This window comes from Megalobrama amblycephala, linkage group LG11 (assembly GCF_018812025.1).
Source record: "Megalobrama amblycephala isolate DHTTF-2021 linkage group LG11, ASM1881202v1, whole genome shotgun sequence".
Lineage (NCBI taxonomy): Eukaryota > Metazoa > Chordata > Actinopteri > Cypriniformes > Xenocyprididae > Megalobrama > Megalobrama amblycephala.
In genome coordinates, this window is record NC_063054.1 from 25,825,944 (window position 1) to 25,843,680 (window position 17,737).

At 39.5% G+C, this 17,737-nt stretch overlaps 1 protein-coding gene across 1 annotated transcript in view; it reads right to left on the minus strand.

The window, feature by feature from the left end:
* The window catches only part of rps6kc1 (ribosomal protein S6 kinase polypeptide 1), a 57,533-nt gene that overhangs the window by 38,108 nt on the left and 1,688 nt on the right, over positions 1-17,737 (minus strand). Inside the window, 4 exon segments of the mRNA XM_048206975.1 lie at positions 9,602-9,645; positions 10,387-10,466; positions 10,468-10,500; positions 17,507-17,622. Coding sequence (XP_048062932.1) covers positions 9,602-9,645; positions 10,387-10,466; positions 10,468-10,500; positions 17,507-17,622 — 273 coding nt within the window.

Genomic DNA, 17,737 nt, shown 5'->3' on the forward strand with positions numbered 1-17,737 from the left:
GCTTTAAAAAAACAAAACAATGCACAGTGGGCACATCCAATTTTATCTAAATCATGTCAAGTCATCTTCATTTATATAGCGCAATACAGATTTACAATACAGATTGTTTAAAAGCAGCTTCACAGTGAAAAAGAACATTAATTTTTCCACAATAGGAAAATTAATGGACAGAGATTGTTTTGGCTCTAGGAAAAAGTTATTATTGAGCTAAACTAAGTTTTTGATTGAATCACTTGCTTTGTAAAAATCATTAATTATTAACTTAGAGGCCACTTAAATTACACCTTTTTAACTGAAAACAGAAGATTTTTAATGCATTCTTGCCATTCATTTACGCGTTTAGTCTATAGGTATGCACGTTTGAATGTATATGTGTGCAGACGCTTAGTGACATTGTGACATTGTCAAATTAATTGTCCGGCCTGCATAATACAGAATAGTCGTTTCCATGGATCCATGCGAATGGGAATCATTTTGATAACGTTTTATCTATACATAGGGAAAGGAAAGGGAAGGAGGCCTTCGCAGGGGATAGTTTTAGTTGACACTTCAGGGCTGCGTTGTCGTCGTGTCTATGCACAGGTCCTTCACCTCATCTGGATACGGCCTGGAACTGGCAGACTACGGTAAACCTCGGGATAAACAGAGAGAGACTAATATTAGCGTAGATGCCATTCTTCTTATGACGTAGCGAATGCATCAGGTGTTATGGAAAGTGTGCCTGGTTGCGGCTGACCTAATTTATGCAGCCTAACAATTTACATGATTTGAATTATAGAAGTAGATGTCTTATGTGTATGCCAGGTTAAAGAGATGTGTTTTTAGTCTATATTTAAACAGAGTGTGTCTGCTTCCCGAACAATGCTACAGACGTGAAGGACTATAATGTGGTAAGAGCTCGCTCAAGTACTGGGGAGCTAAACCATTTAGTGATTTGTAAGTAGCAAGATTTAAAATGTATACAATGTTTAATATTGTAGCGTCTGGACCAATCAGCCACACAATTATTCATTGTATTTAATGAAATACCCATAAACTCACTCTCACTATCAAAGTTCTCTGAACTCATCCCCCCTAAAACTGCAACCAGCATCCCAAGTGTAGCTAGCACACAGGCACAACTAGGTGTCCTGTTACAGTTATATGGTACTTTTATGATCCAGAAGAATGCTGTAGAGACTAGTGACTCATTCTTCCTGAGAAGGACAAATAAACTCTCTTAATCCTATGTATTCTCTATATAACCACTTGGGAAATGTATAAACATGTATCCAATTTTCCCATCTCATGACTTTCCTTTTATAGGCTTTATTCTATGTATTAATTTTCTCTTTTGAACTATTTTGGTATTAATGTTCCATAGTTACAAATGTATAGTTAACTGAGATCACATTGGCAGCATGCTTGGTATCTACGGACTCCAACTTTCATTTCCTATTTGGTAATTTATGTTACATGTTACTAACTCTGTGACACATTAGTATTATAAGAATCTAGAGGGTTCTTCTCTCAAACATCCAATCCAGTGTCTTATGCTAATATCTTGCTACAGAACAAAGACTCGTAAAACTTCCCTCCAAGGGGGCAACTCCTTATTGGCTCAGACACCTTAAGAGGGTGTGACGTCTTCACCCCTTATATTCACTGATCACAAGATAAAACCTCTCTCTTCCTGCTCTTCCTCCTCTTCTTCTTTTTTTTACTGACAAATTCTGACGTCAAGATGACGCTTTAAGAAGCTAGAAGCTTCTAAGGAACCCCAAGCTTGTGCCAGGCCTCGGCCTAGACCTTCCATTCACCAAAGATCCTCTGAATCCAACTGGTTCTCTTTCATCAAGACAATATCAGCAAAGATTCAACGGGAGCCTCCACAAATTGCATCAGGACAGTTTTAATTCAACTTGGAGAGACATGCAAGTATCAAACTTAGTCTCATTATCGGATACATTGAGTATCCTTACCCCTTTGAAAGAAGGGCCTGTTAAAACTAAACTGATGGTTTGCTCAAGGCTGTTGATCTGCTGAAATGTCCAACAATGCTGTAACCTCTTGCTTCCTGTACTCTGCTTTAGCCCTCTCTCTCTTGGTAAACTGTATGCATGTATGTGTGTGAAACTTAGAGTAGTTTAAGTGTTTAGTCTAGTTAATAAAGTCTTGTTCATGTCACACGTAAGGTTGTCCGTGTTTTGCACTCATGTACTGGAGTCCCTATTCATGTCGATCCTGACTACAGGCTTTTAGTAGAATAAGATTGTTATTTCCCATAACCAAGGAAATGAACATTTCTTAGAATTAATAAACAATTAACACTGTGTGTTCATTGAACAACAGGTTAATTGATTGTAATATTAATTTTATTACATTAAGTTAATTTTATTAACTGATTAAAATATTAATAATTAATTATAACTAGTTATGATTAATTATTCATATTTATTTTGAGCTAATTTGCTACATATGGAGCCAATGCAGTGTTGACAGAACCGGGCTAATATGGTCATACTTCCTGGTTCTAGTAAGAACTCTAGCTGCTGCTTTTTGGACCAGTTGGTATTTGTTTATTAGGCGTGCAGGGCAACCACCCAGCAAAGCATTACAATAATCTAGCCTTGTGGTCATGAACGCATGAATTAACTGTTCCGCATTTGCCATTGATAGCATATGTCATAATTTAGTTATATTTTTAAGATTGAAGAATGCAGTTTTACAGATGCTAGAAACGTGGCTTTCAAATGAAAGATTGGTATCAAAGAGCACACAGAGGTTCCTAACTGAAATTGAAGACTTAGAGCAGCCATCAAGTGTTAGAGAGTATTCTAGGCTATTACGTGCGCAGGTTTTTGATCCAATAATTAGAATCTTTGTTTTTTCAGAATTAAGTAGTAGGAAATTTCTAGTCATCCAATTTTTTATATCAGCTTTACAAACTGATAAGTCAGATAAGTATGATTTTAACCATGCCAATGCAATTCCACTAATGCCAACATAATTTTTGAGTCTATTCAAAAGGATGTTGTGGTCGACAGTGTCAAATGCAGCACTAAGATCCAGTAACACTAATAGAGAAATACTACCACGATCCGATGATAAAAGCAAATCATTCACATGAGGGATTTTCTTTTTTTTTTTTTTTAACTAACCCTTTAATAAGCCGACAATTCGAGTGGCCATGTAAACGTGTTAAAATGTTGTCCTTTATCAGTGTAAGATTATAAATGGCTTAAGCATAAACCGATCGACACAGCTAGATTTTTGCCCATTACCTCGATTTCGCCCAGCATGCAAACACAACCTGCGTTCTGTCAGCTTGTTGAAGTGCATACATGTGTGATATGTGACAGGAAAGGGTCCTTATACGGGAGATTTAAGTGTGTCCAGCAAGTGTTTTGCGGTAGGGGAGGAGAAATATATCACAAACTCCCACTTCTCCTTGACCCATGAAATATAAAAAATGTGTTCTTATCTCGTGCAGCCAAAGGACAAGTGGTACAGTCGTAGAAACTTAAAATATGGGGGGAGAATTTGTCTGCGCAAGTTTCTCACTGACATTTTGAAATACTCTGGGGTTTTTAATGCTTTATTTAAAGGGGACCTATTATGAAAAAAATAACTTTTACATGGTGTTTTACATGTGTGTTGGAAATGTGTACACACAACCACCCAATAATGATAAAAATCCACACACTACTTTTTTTTTAATCCCCATAAATCATAAGTAGTATCTCAGAACAAGCTGTTTGCAGATTCTACCTTTCGTGATGTCACAAAATGCCTAGGCCCCGCCCACGACTGTTGACGGACTCTGCCGTATTAGCATAGACCCCGCCCTGAGTGAGTTGTACACTGTCCACCATTTTCTCCAGGCCAGAGCAGCTGTAGTGACAAGAATGTCTCGTAAGCAACTCAGGTGTTTTGTTGTTGGATGTAAGAGTGAACATAAAAGTCTGAATTTACTCCCGACATCTGAGCCGCTAAAGACGCAGTGAATTAGTTTTATTTTTGAAGGGAATACACCCCCATAAACGTAAATTTGTTAATGTCTATGCAAATTATTTTACACCAGACTGCTTTGTACAAAGGGACAATACAAAACACAGGTTTTGCTAAAAAGTTGTTACTCAAGGAGGGATCAGTACAAACTGTTCGTGATCCAGCTTATAGTCTTCGGAGCGATACTGGTTATGGCAGTATTGAAAGGAAGAGTACGCACTATCACAGCTCATGGAAAGCACCCCCCGAAAAGGCATAAGGTCTGTATAGATTTGTTTACTGTTAGTTATAATGAGTGTTTCTGTGTAATTTGCTGTGTATGTTGATGATAATGCAAGGGAGAGAGTTTATGGATAAGACTTTAAATGTAAATTTCTTTTACTGCGTTTTATTCAGCTAGAGTGATTTTCTGGAGTGGAAACAGTAAGGGTTAAATGGATCGTTGTTGATCTGTGATCTGTACACACTGGGACCCACAGTTTGGCACGCATGTGATTCGCGGATTAATTTCAAGTTTAACCGCGATAGACTTAAAGTTTATAATTGGCACGTGCGTTGTCTTGCTAGTTTACAAATTCAATAGTTTTATACCATTCCAGCGCTAGAATAGGCAAAAGAGAATTTAATTCATTACGCGTACAAACAGAGGGGAGGCGCATTTCAGATTGCGCGCTATCTCCCGAATTGATTCCTCTTTCGCGTCTCCTTGCACTTGGATGGACACATACACACAAAATTCATTAAAAAAAAACAAGTCTCGGCAAGTGTTATCGTGAACACAGTCGGTTATGTCTCAAAAGAAAAAGAACAAGAAGAAGGATATATATCATTATATTGGATCAGTGCATTCGGTCTTAAAGTGACAGCGGCCTATAAATACCTGCTGCGCACGTAATAGCCTAGAATGTCATGAATGTTAATCAAACTACAAAACACAGCTTTAACAAAGATTAATCTATATTAAATTTATACAGTGAACAGTGTTATTTTACATTTAATTATTAATGCATACTACAATTAGACCTCATTTTATTTGTAACTTTGTTTGGCTATATTGTAAATATCTATGCTTGTAATTCATGTATTTGTTCTTGTTTTTTACTGATTGTTTATTTGCCTTTAATAATGTTTAAACTTTATTAGTTATTAGGCTAGTAGTTTTTGATGTGGTATCAGAGTACTTAAAGTGGGCTTTAAGTATTAAATGGAAAGCAAAGTTACCCCCCACCCCCAAAATATTTTTTTCTTGCTGATCCGAAAAATGATCTGATCTGTGACTCAAAAACCATAATACGATGCGAACCGTGAGTTCCCTTTTGATACTTCCCTCGTACTGCATATGGGTAAAAGCTCCTTTTTCCTCAATGCTGAAGCCTTTTTCAATAGCGCAGTGTTAACTGCACGGCCATTGGTTCAAACTGGAAAACTTTTTGAACCAATGACGGCGTGCCGTAGCTGCACGAGCCTATGGTGATGAAGCACGCCAAAAAGCCCGCCAAAACAGGCGGGGCTTATGGCTATATAAGCGGGCATTTTTGCCATAGGATTTCAGATCTCTCTCCTTCAGCGACGACTGCTCTTCGCTGGATCTTTGCTGAACGCCTTCGCCGCCTAGGAACGAGCTCTCTCCGCCGTTGAAGAGGCACCGCAGCGGACCAGCTGAGATCGCCGAACGCAGCAGCGCCAGCGCCCTCGCAGACTGCCGCCCTTGAGCGCCGCTCTCGACCCGCCCGCTTCCCTCTTCTGGCCGCTTTCTCAGCGTGTCTCCTGCCACCATCCAGCGCTTCTAAAAGCAGCTTATTTCTGCAGTTTTACGCCACTTGCTGAAAGAGGTGAGGTACACGACGAGCTGACTAAGTCGTGGGACGCCCCCTACTCGGCCCGCTTGCGCACTTCCTCTTCTGCAGCTCTCACTTCAGTTGACGGTAGGGCTGGGCGATATATCGCATGAGATTGTCACGTGCATTTCGTCAGTAAAGCCAGTTCCCTGATTCCCCAGTTCTAAAGCCGTAGTTCACTGACAAGCCACGCAATATCGCGTTCATTATCGAAGGCGATATGAACGCGATATTGCGTGGCTTGTCAGTGATCTACGGTTCTGTCTATTAAATGCCACTCCATTTGAAAGGAGGTGATGGCGATTTAGCGGTAATCAGGGAACTGGCTTTACTGACAAAATGCGCGTGACAATCTCATGCGATATATCGCCCAGCCCTAGTTGACGGCTCTCGGTAGAAGGGCTACGAGCAAATGCCACACCTGGACGAGGCTGTGGCTGCTCACCTCTGTCCCCCCTGCGGCTGTGGGCTGGAAGACCAAGAGGGCCCTTCCTTCTAAGCCCTGCAGGACGACCTCCGCCACGGTTGGCAGAGCCTATTCATCCGCAGGCCAAGCTGCTTCAGCGCTACACACCATGGCCATTCTCCAGGTGTTTCAAGCAAAGCTCCTCTGTTCCCTGGACAAGTCTGGTATTGATGCACCTGCCTTTCGTGACCTCCGCAGCGCCACGGATTTGACCCTGCGCGCCATGAAAGCCACGGCCCAGGCCATTGGAAGATCCATGGCCAACCTGGTTGTGCTAGAGCGCCACCTCTGGCTCAACCTCACAGAGATCAAGGAGATCAATAAGGTGGCCTTTCTCGACGCCCCGGTCTCTCCATCCGGTCTCTTTGGGCCAGCTGTAGAAGGGTTCACAGAGCGTTTCACTGCAGCGCAGAAATCGTCCCAGGCAATGTGACACTTCCTGCCAAAACACTCCAGCTCAGCCGCTGCTTCGAGTCGCCCCAGGACTGCGCCGACTCAGCACCAGAGCAAGCCTGCCCCTTCTACCTCCCAGGCAGCGCCCCCCAAGGAGCAGCGCCAGCGAACTCGCCCCCGCTAAGCGTGCTACCCTCCCGAGACGCCAGGGCCCCCGGCCAAGGATTGTGCTGGACCCGACGCCTCCCAAGTCTTCCTGATCCTTCAGGAAGAAAGAGGAAGGGGCAAAGTCCTGCCGAGGCCGGACCACCCCAAAAGCTCCGCTTGCATAGTTACCCCCACCACTCAGTTCAGTTCCGGGTGTTGGGGACCAAGTGTTTGTTCTGCGACCTAGGCCCACTGCTGTTGTGCCCACGCAAAACGCCGTTGTTATGGTGAACACAATAAATATCTCACAATTTCAAAAAGAGAGCGAATTTCCTCTTCCACTCTCGTCAGTGTTCAGGCCCCTGAACAGCGGTCTGTCTGTTTTACAGCCGTTACTTCCTCATCCCCAAGAAAGATGGCGGTCTCAGACCCATCTTAGACCTCAGACTGAACCTCTGAAACCTCTCCCTCATGAGAACGGAAGTTCAGGATGTTAAAGTTGAAAAAGATTCTCGCCCAGATTTGCCCCGAGGACTGGTTCTTCTTGCTGGACCTGAAAGATGCTTACTTTCACATCCAGATAGCCCCGCATCACAGGCGATTCTTGAGATTCACATTCGAGGGCGTGGCTTACCAATATAGAGTCCTTCCCTTCGGGCTGTCCCTAGCTCCTCGCACTTTTACGAAGTGCATGGATGCAGCGCTTTCCCCTCTAAGACAGATGGGAATCCGGGTTCTGAATTATCTCGACGACTGGCTCATTCTGGCCCACTCGCGAACCGAGCTAGACCATCACAGATCCGTGCTCCTCAGCCACTTGGAGTGCCTAGGACTCAGGGTCAACTTTGCCAAGTGCTCACTGCTCCCCAGCCAACTTATCACGTTCCTGGGCGCAATTCTCGACTCCGCTCGTATGAGGGCTGTAGTCTCGCCAGAGAAAATCACTCTAGCTGAATAAAACGCAGCAGCTTGCAGCTTCCACCAGGAACAAGGCCTGTTTCCCTCTGAAGTTCTTCCAGAGGATGCTAGGGCTGATGGCTTCCGCCTCCCCGGTTTTGCAGCTCGGCCTTCTGCGGATGCTGCCTCTGCAATACTGGTTGAAACTCCGGGTGCCACCTTATGCTTGGCGGCACGGCCGCTTTCGCCTCAGGGTCAATCAGGCCTGTTTGGCAGCCCTGAAACCTTGGACGAACCCTGTCTGGTTCAGTCGTGGAGTACCCCTGCAGGCGGTTTCCAGAAGGACGGTGCTCTCCATGGATGCGTCCAACCTAGGTTGGGGCGCTGTGTGCGAGGGCAGACCAGCCTTTGGCTCGTGGTCTCACGAGGAGAGCCATTTTCACATCAACTGCCTCAAGACGCTGGCAGTGGAACGAGCCCTTCTATCCTTTCAGACGTTCCTGAAGGGGTGCCACGTCTTAGTCCAATCGGTCAGCATGACTGTGGTGTCCTACATAAATCACCAAGTCGAATGACTTGAAATTCTATGGCGAAATGCCCGCTTAAATAGCCCGTTTTGGCTGGCTTTTTGGCGCGCTGCATCGCCATAGGCTTGCGCAGCTACACTGTGCCGTCAGTTTGAACCAATGGCCATGCAGTTACACTGCACTATTGAAAAAGGCTTCAGCATCGAGGAAAAAGAGCTTTTCCCCATACGCAGTACTCGTTCCGTATCTCAGGGAACCGAGGTTACTTTCGTAACCGAGTATGTATTGTGATCCGCTGAACCACTAGAAAACAGATGCTTCATCTTCTGTGTGAAGTACAGTACAATAAACTTCATAAAAATCATCAGTAAAGTTTTGGCCATTATTTGGACAGGGGTCCGCTACAACAGGCTTGTACTAAGAGTGGATAAAAGCAAGATGACAATATAAGTTATAACCGTAATTAAACCAAACTATACCTGTTCTATCTCCATGCAGCTTATATTCTCTGGCTCTATAGGCATCATTGTTGCTGTTGAGCAGCACACAGCTCAATTTACTGCCAGAGGAATAATCGGACTGATTTCATTTTATTTTTAATGTTATATTGTTTATTTTTGCCTTATATTACCACCCATTTACAGTATAATGCTAACCAATCACTGCACTCAAACATGGAGGATAGGCTATGACCCGTTATTTTTTGAATAATCGTGTATAGGCTGGAAATATTTCTTTATTTAATCAACTTCTATTTGATCTAATTATTGATGATTGCATCATAAAGACATCGAGCTTACTAGCTACACTTGCTTCTGTAGAGCTACTTTACAGAGGAGAAAAATTAATTAGTCCCATATTTGTCACCATATTTGTACCATGCTTTCAAACAGTATTGTATAAAGCGCAATATAAATAAAGGTGATGTGACTTGCAAAATTATTATTTTTTTTTTTTTTTTTTTTTTTTTTTTACATGCAGGATTAAATCAGAAACTGCATAAACTGGACAGTGACAATAGCAATGACAACAGCAAATGGCGCAATCTGATATGTCAAAATTAGACTAATAGGCTACATGCCAAGGTTTTATTATTTACTTATAGTTATTTTAAGCGTTAAAAATTAACTTATTCAATTTCTTTATTTATTCTTTGTTTCCACATAGTTAAATAAAATAGTTAAATAGTTTTTGTTATAATAGTTTAAAGTAAATAAATAAATAAATAAATAAATAATAAAATTGGTACAGAGATCCATGAAATTTTACTGGTATTGGTACAGACTACTGAAATTTTGGCATTGTGCCAACATTATTTAAACATTCAGGATCATCTCACTTACGCTCATGTTCAGATGGGTTGGCCACTAATAAATCATCCACAAAACTGATATGTTTGGGAGCTACAGAAAAAGAACATAGAAAAAAAAAAAGACAAAATCAGAGAAAAGCAGCAATTCAATCAATAAATTAAACATTTTTCTGAGTCATGAAATGGCAAGATAACAACAAAAATATACAGATATGAAACTGAACTGAACAGATACATGAACACTACCTAATGCTTCCATACTGTCATCAGTGTTTGAATGAAAACCTGCAAAATGCAAACATTTTCTCTTTCCATTTGCAAAGTTTTTGATGTGAACTTTTTCACTGGAGTGAAAACAGGTTGGATTTTTTATTTTAACAGATGTCAATAAAAGAGAAGTTTCAATACACTGAAGTCATAGAGATTATTTAATAAACATTTTATTCTAATGGTATCCACAAACAATGATTGACTGTCCGTAAAACTGGAAAGCCATTCAATTAATCAGATTTGCTAATAAATATATAAGCAATGATTTTCATAATCTGGTTTATTTCTGATATTTTTGCTTTTGCTAGTAGAAGTTCTGAATGGCCGATAACTTAATTTTGGCTAGTTAGTGAAAAAGTTTCAAACCCCGACTTTTTAAAACTGGCTTCTCGCACAATAGTTTCTGCAGGTGTTTTATATTATATTGAAATGCATTTAAGGTCGATTTTTTTTTTTTTTTTTTTGATACTATTCATTCATGCTAACTCTGTTGGGTGTGGGAAATATTTTATGTGCGTCTTTAATTTAACAAAGCAAGTTTTTGACACTTTAATGAAGAATTTACCTTCAGAGCTGCTATCTAAGACACTGTCAGCTAGAAAATCTGAGAAGGGCTCAGCTGGCCCGAATGAGCTCAGAGCTGTCTTGCACCTCACCACCCTAAAACACACACAAATACAAAACATTTGAGATTACCATATTTAATTACTGTAAAAAGGGGAGGAAATGACAAACAAGTAAATGCATGAAAAGATGTAAATCAGATTGCCTACATATTACTGCATTTCATTCCGATTTCCTTTTATGAATACATTTTTACTTACTATTTTAAACTCAAACCAACTAGCACCACCAACAGCTGTAAATTGCACTCATGTCTATACTAACTTTTGAACAGTACAAAAATCCAAAAGTTATACATTTTGTGTTGATTTACCAAACCATTATCGTTTAATGCATAAACTAATTATATGATATGATTATGGAACTAAATTAAATGACAATTGAACTGCACTAATTAAAAAAAATGCATTGCAATAACAGTGCTTACTAGTTCAAATTTGGTAGACTATTAAACATTTCACATTTGGGACCTTCAGGAATAGCAGTAGAGTACCGATGCATAATCTCCATCTGATATAACGTTATCCCCGATGCTACAAGGGCACTATATGGGCTATATCATCTCAATATCTTGACGCATTGAGACAAAACTTAGTACCTGTCTTTACAAGCATGACCTGAGTGTTCTTGCACAGTTTCTGCATAGTACCCCATTTCTTTTATGGGTGGTCCTTTGCATACAATTTCGCCAGATGGATACAATTTTTATTTATTGCTACTTCAGTCAATTGCCTTTAGGAGCCAGAGGAGCTTGATTTTTTCTTTCCTCTAAATCCTTCAATGTTTAAACCCCATTATATGCATATCAATATCAGTGCCAAAAATGTTTTCACCATTGAGTAAAAAAAAAAAAAAAACTAGGCTGTGTGTCTTATTTGCACAAAATTGTGTATGCACCACACTATGCAATGGTGAGTGGTGCAGTGGTTCTCACAGTGGTGACTACAATTTAACTTTGTTTGTGAGTATAATGCTTTATTTGTGACTTCTTTAACTGGGTATGCTGAAATTCAAGCCTGCACATTTGTTATTAAAGGAGAAAAACTAAATGTGGAAGATAAAAGCCCACCCACCCAAAGGTAAGAAGAATGGAAGAATCCAATCACCACTTTTCCCCGGTACATAACCAGAGTCGTTAAACAGAGTAGTTTAAAGGCACATCAGCTTAGGACAATGTTTCTCAATCGGTGGATTGTAGGACCATTTTGAGTAGGATGCAGAGTGTGTAGTCAAATAAACAACAACAGTTTAAGACTATCTGCAATCAGGATGTTGAGTACTATGCTTAGACCGTTCTTCCTTCCAAGGGAGTTTGGGAACACTGTTCTGTGTTGTTTACGTGCCCCCAAGTGGAAACGCAGGGAGAGCTGCAGCCCAAGTGGCGGATTGTGTACAGAGACAGCTACAACATACACCAAATTCTCCCATGCTCATTTTGGGGGATATCAATCACTGTAAACTAGAAATGTCATTACCTGGATTTGAACAGTATATTAAAATGTGGCACCAGAAATACTAAAAATTCTTGATAAATGCTATGGATACATCCAGAACACATATAAAGCGAGAGTTAAACCACCACTGTCCAGTTCTGACCATAACATTGTTCAGCTTATTCCCATTTATAGTTCAGCCCTCAAGAGGAGCAAACCGCTTGTAAAAACTGTTAAAGCTTGGTCCACTGACAGTATTGAAACATTGAAAGGGTGTTACTTGAACACAGACTGGGACATTTTCCATGAGTCAGATTTGAATAAATCCATAGAAGTCATTACAGCTTATATTAACTTCTGTGTGGATGCTGTGATACCCCAAAGAACAATAAATTTGTATCCTAACATGTAATCTTATATTACTAAGTATATCAAAGACTGTATTAAGCGCAAAAGGCTTGCCTTTAGTAATAAAGATCAAGTGCAACTAAGATCAGCACAGAGGGAGTTGAAACTGAAAATTAAGAGTTAAAATCAATATATATAAAGAATCCATAGAGAAGAACTTATGTGCAAATAATACAAAGAAACTGTGAAATATCATGAAATCCATTACAAAAATACTAGGAAATTACTGCAATAGATGACCACATTATGGCAAATGATTTGAATAGCTTCTACATCAGGTTTGATTCACATGATTTCTCTCTAGAATGGGACAGTGCCATTAATACCATAAAAATTGATGACTGTGTTCCAAGTATAGACATTAGTCCCAGGGAAGTCATCGGACTCTTTAAAAGAGTAACTACTAATAAGACAACAGGCCCTGATGATGTTTTAGCTTTTCTTTTGAAGATGTGTGCAGAGGAACTTACACCAGCTTGGGTCCCTGTCTTTCAACAGTCAGTTGACTCATACAGTTCCATCTCTCTGGAAAAGGCAATCATTATTCCTCTTCCATAAAAACCTGTTCCTCAAGAAAACAATTATTATAGACCAGTAGCCCTGACTTCTTTCGTAATGAAGTGTTTGGAAAAGCTTATGGTGTGGAAGCTGAAGTCAAACATTAAGAGACAGCTAGATCCATATTAGTTTGCCTATAAAGACAATCGGGGTACTGATGATGCTATACTAACCATATTACATTTAATTTTAAACCCTAAGGCCTACGCTAGACTTATTTGTAGACTTCAGCTCTGCATTTAATACTCTGCAGCCACACATCCTTCTCAGTAAGCTCAGACAAAATGTCTGTTAATCCATATATTATTAGGTGGTATCACTCTTTTTTTAACCAACAAGACCCAGCAGGTCAGAGTGAATCAGACATTATCTCAGTCTAGTCATCAATGCAGGTGTTCCTCAGTGATGTGCATGTTCTCCCATTTTGTTTACATTACATACGAATGATTGTACAAGCAGTCATTCCAGAAGTTTTATTGTAAAGTCTTCTGATGACACTGCTATTTTGGGACGTATGTATATGGATACTGACATTTCTAGTTATAGTCTGGAGGTTAAAAAGAAGAGAGGTGTGAGGACCATCATCTCATTGTAAATACTAAGAAAACAGAAGAAATGATTTTCGACCCGGGACATGTGGGGAATCATTCCCCATTACTGGTCCAGAACACTTGTATTACCCAGGTTCATTCTTACAAATACTTGGGTGTACATATTGACTGTAATCTGTCTTGGAATACCCATGCGAGTTCTGTATGCACTAGGAACCAACACAGACTTTACTTCTTGCAAAGACTCAGGGTGTTTGGGGTTGGACAGAGGGCACTGATGTGGTTTTATTATTTTGTAAATTATAGTGTTTTACGTTATGGAATCGTAGCTTGGTTTGGTAACATATCAGTTAAGTTTAAATTACAAATAAACAGATTGGTTTATACAGCAATGAAAGTGATAGGGGTAAGGGAGTTTCCCTTCCTCCAAATTCTCTTTGAGAAGGCCATAGTTAAACACGCAAAGAAAATTCTAGCAGACCCCTCCCATGTCCTGTATTCCAAATACGAAACTACTTCATTTGCTATTTAAACAATGTGCGCTGGACAGGGGCGTAGCACCGAATCTTGGGCCCTATGCAAAGACAGTGTGTGCGGGCCCCTTTGCCATGGAGTATCCAATGATCAACACTATTTATCACACTTTTTTTTTTTAATAATATAGTGTACAACTATACACATAGCACTCACTGAGAGAAAAACATTTTAACAGTATAATACTGATATTTTTGTATGAATTGTGCTATACTTAAAGGGTTAGTTCACCCAAAAATGAAATTTCTGTCATTTATTACTTACCCTCATGCCGTTCCACACGGGGCAAGTAATAAATGACAGAATTTTCTTTTTTGGGTGAACTAACCCTTTAAATAGAGCACCCCAGTATCCCCTTATACATAAAATGACAGATTAACAATATTTAAATGAAATTGTCTTATTAACAGACATTATGCCTTGTATTCCAAAACATTACAATCTTTCCAAACTATTTAACAGTGTAGGTACCTCTACAAGTATGATGAACACAGGATTGATATTACCCTGAGCCACAACTACATGTCTGATATTTATGCTACCATCAGTTACATGTGTATAGTTTAAGAATAATAGCTGCTGAATAGTATACATAGTAATGATGGCACTTGTGATATTACTTTAATATACATTTTAAATATTTTTGTAAAATGTTAAAAGTGTATTGGATTTGTAAACGAATAGTTGCCTGACTACACTCTATCTTCACTCATTCTCAGCAACATTAATAAGAGCTGCAGAATATTGTGAGTGTTTAAAGTTTTTAATCATTTTTGCATTTTCATTTTATAATGACCAAGTTTGCTCATATTAATATTTTAATGCAAGAACCACACAAACATCATTTACATATTGTTTTCCATATTTACAGATTATATCTAAAGATTTGTCGCACACTTTGTGTTACTTCTGGTGTTTAGAGTTCAATAAGAGCGTTATCACCAACTTACAAACAAGTTGTTTCTCATTATGTAGGAAATGCAGACTCTAATGCAGCAAGCATCTATTTACACAACATAAACAGCGCCGTTGCCTCACTCGAACAATATAGGTTCTCACTTAGTCTCTTTGAAAAGACATTTGTTTTCCCTTACTTTGTTTACTTTCCTCTCCTCCTCTTTTTGCCTGATTTCCGTTTTAACGTTGCACGCGGCGGCATCGCGGCTCGAAGATCACTTCACTGTGATGACTGCTCCTCTCCAGCGAGCCAATTAGTGTTTTGCAACTTTCCTAGACAACCAATCAAATCATGTGAATTGCGTGCATGCTGTGCTCATGGGAGTTGCCTACACAGACCTGTGCCAAAGCTTGTCAAAAGAGCGAACGGAGAAATAGCGCAGACGCAGTGTACGCACACAATCGTAAAATTTTAATAATAATAATTTCAGGATCGTCAAGGGCCCCTCTCACACCAGGGCCCTATGCACTCTGTCACCCTCTGTCATCTTTAAAATAGCCACGAGTTTTTGTTCAGCGTGATTTCTACATACTCATGAATCCTTTCATTATAAACAACAAAGTATAAAGGTTTTGTAACTGATAACTTCAAAGATTATAATAGCAGCAACCTTTGCTTGCTTTCTGTATATAATACATATTTTTCATGTTGCTAACTACACATTGCAAAGTTTTTCGGATTGAAAACCATATTAAAATGTTGGGTTAAATCCGACTGACAGTGATAACCATAGTAATAGCAAAACCCGATACTGTATGTCAAATTATCTGTGTGTAATGTGTTACTTTGTTTTTCATTTTTATTTAATGAATAAATAGGATATGTTAATATTACAAACTGCTTCTTTGCATTCATTTTAGATTTATTGTCAGTGCTGGGCTCACAGTTCACATGGGTAGCATATTTTGTACTGTGTGTGTAGGTGAACATGTTTGTCCACCATCACCGAACATTTTGAAGATTTCTGACCCAGGAAAAACCCTGACTATATGGACTAAATTACTGGGACACCTGACCATTGCACCAACAGGGACTCAACCAAACCTGAATGATGATGAGGTTCATTCTCTTGTGTTACGCAGCAAGTTTGAGCTTCCAGAAGAGGTTTGTTTACGTTGCGTCATTCAGGTTCGGTTGAGCTTATGTTCATTGATCAAGGTTTATATGTAAAGCCTAAACTAAATCTGTTCATCATAAAAAGCAATCAAGTTTCTTCAAAAAATTTGGTCTAAACAACTCAATTCATATGGATTAGTTTTCCGATCTCTTTATGAACTTTTTGAAGCATCAAAGAGGTAGTTATGTAGCCGTCTATGGAGGGACAGAAATCTCGCAGATTTCATCAAAAAGATCTTCATTTACATTTCGAAGATGAACAAAAGTCTTACGGGTTTGGAACAATATGAAGGGTGAGTAATTAAAGACAGAATTTTCATTTCTGGGTGAAACAACCCTTTAATAGCTTGATAAAATGTATCTGTTTAATTTAAACTGGTCTTTATACATTCATTTAGTCATACCAAGAACATTTATGCCATAGTCAGTTGAACTTGCTGTCAGCCAACTCCTCCTAGACTGTTGGTTGGTCTTGAAGGGCAAGAATATTTAACCACTTATATGACTCAGCCGAATGCATGAGCGGTCTCCAGAAGTCTTTTTCGTGAGCATTTGAGTATGCGATTAAAATTAGCCTAGAGCGCCATCTGCTGTTAAAACTAAGCTCAGAATTGATTGGAGAGAGAAAATATCAGAATCAATCCAGAATCATTGTATCGCAAATTGAGATTCGAGAATCTATGTATTGTATTGTTTCTCTGCAACACTTTGACACCAAACTTTGTGTGTATAACTGGCACCTCAGACTATGTCTGACCACATAGTCTAGCCACATTCGTTTAGCCGTCCCTGGCCTGCTTGGAATAGGTGGGCCAGAGCACGGTTCAGTTGGGCTCTAGTGCGGTATATATGCAGTGTGAGCGCTAACCCCGCTGGAGGACGGGACAGCTACTATTTTTGTGCGCTACTGTCATCATTACGACGGCAAGCATCTTTATTACTACTTGGATTAGTACACTTTTCAATTACTGTGATTAATTTGAGTGTATTTGGGTTTATAGCAGGTATGGATCTCAACTTATTGAGGAACAGGAATTGCAGTTTGGAAGAGTGGGAAGGGGGGACAGTCACGCTCGGGCTCGGTTCAAGGCAAACGTGCCTAGTGTGAGTACACCCTAAGAACAAGATGGGTACTCTGGACACTGCAACACTGATCTGGGCTTTATAGCAGAGTGGCCAGGCGGAAACCTCTCTTCAGTTATACTTTAAATAAATAAATAAATAAATAAATACTTTCTGAATGCACTGTAATTGTCTGTGAAATAAGGCATGTTATGTGTGATATCCAGAGGGTGTTCTATTACTTATGAAACAGTGTTTCTCAACGGAATTCATATATTTGAAAGCCCATAGTTAAAATGCACGTGACTATATTTGACAAATGAAATAAATTCATATAAATAAATAAATAAATAAATAAATAAATGTAAATATCCTAGAAAACAACCTGACAGCTTTGATAGTATCTTAGATAAAATACATACCTTAAAGAAATCCTGTAAGTATTGGCTGCCATACAGAGCAGGAATATTAGCACTGAACTGCAGCAAATCCTCTGAGCACTGTCTTCTCTTTTCAATCACAGAATCATCAAAACGACCTTAAAACACAAAATACAAGTTAAGCTATAATGCAAACAATATGCACAACACTTGCTTTCAGGATATTTCTGCATTTCTGCGATTTCAATTCACTACTCAAATCTATATATATAT